Genomic DNA, 5,428 nt, shown 5'->3' with positions numbered 1-5,428 from the left:
CTGAAAATCCTCAAATAAGCTATTGTCACACACATTGTAGAAAGTCACACAACTGTTTGGCGACTACTTTCTCCAGAATCTTAGAGAGGAAGGGAAGGTTATCAATCAATCAATCAAGCTCAATATTAGCTGTGATATCTTAGTAAGACAAAGTTAGATAGATTTTATTAAAAGTAGATTACTTTTAAGAATGCAAAACATGCTTGACAAGATGGGACTTTTTAGAATAGTTTCAATTTTTAATTTCCCAGGCTTTTTACTGTATCAAAAGCCATGCCCTCATAGTTTAGCTCCCCTCCTTTTAAACAGCTGAGCCAGTATTCCCAGTATCCTTCTGAGTAATTGAAGGCAGCTTGATTAGGAAGCCAGACTTGATTGGCTAGTTGTGGATCACATGTGTTGTTGTCTCATCTATGCTTTCTGTCTTTCTAAACACATGTGTAAGCTACCATTAGATATCCTGCCTGGAAGAAAGGGGTTTTGGATTATGTAACCATGACGTAAGTACTGGAGGATTTGACTAGTGCATGCTCTGTTTCACTACCAAATACAGATTATATTCCATAAACAGTGAGTCCTTCAGGTTGTTTGAGTGATATTTACTCAGCAATCCTTTGGTTGAATAAAGGATGGTGCAAGTAATCCACATGTGGTATATTTTTACAGTCATATCAGATTCACTCATCTCATATTGCTGGAGATGTGGACTCACTGGACATGAAGACAATGTGACATGTTACAAGATCAGAGATTTGTATACACTGTAATTGTGCTAAACTAGGCTAAACATTTCACAGAATTACCTCTTTATTGAATGTGCAGAGATGAAATTGATATTTATATTGATAATACCGATCACATGGCAGTATTTTTTGCGGGAACAATGTCACATATTATAACTTACCTGATACCATAGGCTGGAAGAAGACAGGGCAGTTTAAGTTCAACTTTTGTTTTATAAGGAAGACTAATTTTTGTTTTTGTGGAGCACCTAGTTTCTATGAGTGCCTAAATTGAACCCAAAAAGGTTCCAGTCCCCTAATTCAACATAACCCTAACCCTAATTATTATAAGTTCATTTTCAGTGCTGTTTTCTTAGTATTTAGCTAGCTGTGTGTTTACACAGAGAGATGCAGTTGTGTAGTTTTTTAGGAGGGGATCACCAACATTGCTGTACACAGGGTTTTAGAAATACTGAGGTCCAAAACTTTCTAGTTTTGGGACATTCACCAATATTCTTTTTTAGACAATTATTTCACAAATTGTATTGTATACCCCTTGGAAACAAATACCAGGTGACCTCCATAGTAGATCCGGCCATGCTCACAAGAGGTGGCAGTCCTCAATTAGAAGTAAGGGTACTCCTGGACAAAAATCAGTAGTGCCGGTACTGGTGAGTACTGGCCCATTTCAGATACTGTTTTTTATCTTATGTTTAATACACAGAAGTTTGTTCAGTGTGACAAGCTCCTAAAGGGCTCGCACTGTCTTACAATAGCAGTTCCAGCAACAAACGACCTATCCAAAATAGGCCTCTGGAGGACACTCATCCCCCTGATCGTGTGATTTCATCATTAGGACAAGGCTTTCCAAAGCAGGAGATGCTGAATGATACTGTATAAGATGATGAAATGTCTGGAGTTTGGTGGCAGGAATAGAAAAACCCATCAAAATCCTCATGGCTTGCTGAATAGTAAAACATGTCTTGGGGTGTATGATGTCTGGGCCATTCCTTGCCATCTTTACTAAACTAATAGGCCTTTTTCACAGCAGCCATTTTGACATGAAATAGTAGGGTAATCACAGGTGTTAGTAATTATATAGGTTATGTTCCATTTGTGTAATACGGGATTTCCAGTGAGACATCATGAACAATAGCAGCACTCTGACTCTTTTTGACTTTAACCTTCAAACAACTAATCAGAGCCAGAGTTGATGGTCTCATTCCCAGCATCAATATTTGACACCTTGGGAATGAAACAATCAACTATCTTTCAAATATCTGTTTTATCAGTGTCTCTGTGGCTTTATAGCTGGCTCTAACAAATTTCCAATTTAACTCCAATGAGAAACTTTCTAGGTATTCCTTCCCTCAAAACTAAAACCTCTTCTTGGTATTGCTACTGTATATCACTTGTTTATAATATAAAAATAATATTGCATGATGTATTTAGCTGACCTAGTATTATTATATAGTTCTGCAGACTTTTTCAGCCTAGCATGGAGACATTAGGAGAATGAGGAACTGCAGAATGATCGTGAGAGTTAGAGGAAATGAACAACACTTAGATATGACTAGAGAGGGCTATAAAGGGACACAGCTAGTTGTCAGTTTTACACACATACATACACACAAAAACATTACACAACATGTATAAATACATAGCTAACAACAGACAGCTCATACAGGTATTTTTGTATATGCAAGTTCAGTAAGTATTTTTTGCTGATATATTTGACTGTAGGACAGCTCATATAATGTGTTGCCATAAAATGCCAAATAGCGTTGTTGTCACGATTCTAACAACAACAGTCTAACAATCATGCAAGGCAAGATTGCAAAATGTGTTCCTTGTTCTTCTGAACTCATATTTATTCAGTCCTTTCAGAGTAAAAATAATGAAGTTATCAGTTCTCCTTTCATTGCTACCGCAGCACTAGGAGGAAGTGAGGTGCTAGTTAGCAGTGCTGTGAAAGACTGAGGGATAACACATTGAACACTGTATATTAGCATAAGCAAAAACGATTTCTCTTTTAAAAATACAAAAAACATGATGACTGGATATATTTGCTACATTTATCAATCAATCGTCCATTGTGGGGAGTGAGCTATTTTAATAGTTTGGCAGTTCCTTTTTTTTGGGATGACTCAGAACATTTTGATGTGGCTTCCATTACACTTCAGCTCCCTTCCCCTGACCCAGATACTGCAAAATACACTTACTACTTCTACTACTACTGTACCGAAGTGCTGCTGCTACTGTTACTACTACTTCTACAGTACATGTGGTTTCCAAGTTTTTAGTCAACTTTAAAATGTTCTGAGTTAAATATGACTCTATAATACTGCTATTGCATAATATAACTAACAAAGTAACAGGTACAGAACTGCTGTCTGCTAGCCAGGAAATACAAGTATAACACCTGCTTCTGACACCCCCAACTCTTTATCTGAAGTAGTCTAAATAATTGTGTGAAGATGACTCATGACCGGTGTCGTGAACTGTGTTGTCCTTCACCTCCTAGCACACACGGACATACAGCCAGGCACCACATGAACTGAAAACTATCCCCCCTCCACAGATACATAGACCTGTGTGAAGGAAAGGAGAAATCAGACAGAAATCAGAGCTATGCCACATGGAGACAGAAGCAAGGGTGAAGGGGGAGGTGTGAAAATGAGAATTTAAAAGAGCATGTGAACAAGAAGAGAACAGGAAGAGAGAAAAAAAAACCTGTCTAGGAAATGAGAATGCAAAGGCAGAAGTGCTGGGGCTTGTGTCAGTGACGTGGGAGCGAGTGGTGGAGGTGTGCAGGCAAGAATGACAGCAGGTCTGATTGAGTAGACAGCAAATATACTTGCGACATATACTGGCAATTCAAGTTGATGAGAAGAGACAGATTGTTAAGAAGCAAGTGAAACTTTGGGGGCTGACTGCAGCTGGAAAATGGGGTGAGTCATTTTGTAATACTAGCGATAATGCAAATGCACCTAAAACTTTTTTCTCCCAGATCCATTTTAATGTCCCGTGCATGAATTACTGAAAGAATGCAGAACAGTACTGCTTCATATCAACTCTATGCTTGACTTCTAACTAGCTCTTCAGTTCTGCCTACATTTCCTGCTGTGTGCAAGGGTATGGCGCTTGTAGCAGGTGTTCTGCTCGCGTGTAAAATGAAAATATCAGAGCTGGAGTATCAGTATTTGCTGTAGACAGAGCATGTTATTAAATCGACTTTAAGAACTAATGATTTTGTGAAGTTAGCAGTCTATATCTCACCCACAGGTAAAATAATGTAGTCCATATTAGGCAGCATTGTTCTGAGAGCACAGGAAGTGGTCAACACATGAAAACCTGAAAAAGGCAGGAAGTAAAGATTTCCCACAGACTACAGACTTTGCAACAAGTCAATTGAAAATAACTCACTGTCACAATTCCACATAGAGTTTAGAAACAAGTATGTGCAGTACTGCATTGCAACACCTAACAACATATCTTCATAAAAGAAGTAAATTAACATAACTTAATTTGCCTCAACACTCAATCATAAATTAAACCTAACTCAAAAATAACTGTTGAAGTAATAACTCAGTTGTTACATTTGTACAGTGTTTTAAGTATTGCTGATACTCATTTTCTTTAAGTTGACTTCACATCATCGCAAAATTAAAAAATACCCCCACTGTGCTATAATGTTAACAGCTTAATTACAGCAGTATTAATTAGAGTTTATCCACAGAAAATTAATTGACTACCACTTTGATAATGGATTTATTGTACATTTTTGGGGAAGAGAAGCTGTTTGACACATTCTTTTTTGGAGAAATGCTGCTACTAGTTTTACGTTTGATTAAAAAGTGGTACAATTAACTGAATTTAACCAAGTTACCTTAACAAATTTCACTACATTTATCTGAAAGCAAGCAAATGTATATACATTTAAATTAAGTTAAAATGTTGTTGCTTATATGTATCAGAAATAGTCGTCAAACACATCATAATCACTGACAGAGGCCTCTCGGCTGCATAATAAGTACTTTTACTTTAATTACATTTTACATATAATACTTTAAGATACAAGACTTTTACTTGTAATAAAGTATTCTTACATTGTGGTACTTTTAAATCTTTTTTATTTGCATCCTTTATTTTTAAAGTAAAGGATCTGAATACTTCTTGCATTACTGATATACTATGTCAGGTCTACGACAAGTACAATACAATAGTTAATCTATATCCGATTATGGAAGATCAGTGTTGAGTAGGGCTCTGTATCTGTTGACCTTTGTCAATGAGAGAACTGTACTCATACCAAAACCTTTTTCAGTACCTTGCTATGGGAAATGTAAATGTGTTTTTCTACAAAAACCCTTTTATCATTTCCTTTACAGCAGGCTACAGCAGTTTCTCATAAATAAGTTTTGTATTCATTAGTCACTAGGACTAACCCTAATCCCTAAAAAAAGTTACTCATTTTATGCCATTGATATTCCTATGACATAAAATGATTAACCCTTAGTGACTAACGACTAAATATAATATGATACGATAATGGTTGTATCTTCAAACTACAAGGAGTTCTATCAAATGATTGGCATGATTTAAATTGATTAAATTTCAATTACAATAATATGTTCTTTAATCCAGTGTTAATTTGATATTTAACCATAGACAGTACACTTTGTGCACAATTATTAGGCAAGTGA

The 5,428-nt window shown here is 36.4% G+C and overlaps 1 protein-coding gene across 1 annotated transcript in view; it reads left to right on the top strand.

Annotated features, from left to right (window-relative positions):
- Positions 1 to 3,479: 3,479 nt before the first annotated feature.
- Positions 3,480 to 5,428, top strand: part of LOC118331859 (vasodilator-stimulated phosphoprotein-like) — a gene marked incomplete in the record, with an annotated part of 9,830 nt that continues 7,881 nt past the window's right edge. The window contains 1 exon segment of the mRNA XM_035666945.1: positions 3,480 to 3,673. Within this exon segment, the coding sequence (XP_035522838.1) occupies positions 3,669 to 3,673 (5 nt within the window).

The sequence above is a fragment of the Morone saxatilis genome, unplaced genomic scaffold, assembly GCF_004916995.1.
Source record: "Morone saxatilis isolate NCDOM2014 unplaced genomic scaffold, NCSU_SB_2.0 Contig20, whole genome shotgun sequence".
Lineage (NCBI taxonomy): Eukaryota > Metazoa > Chordata > Actinopteri > Moronidae > Morone > Morone saxatilis.
This window is presented reverse-complemented; position numbering and strand designations above follow the sequence as displayed.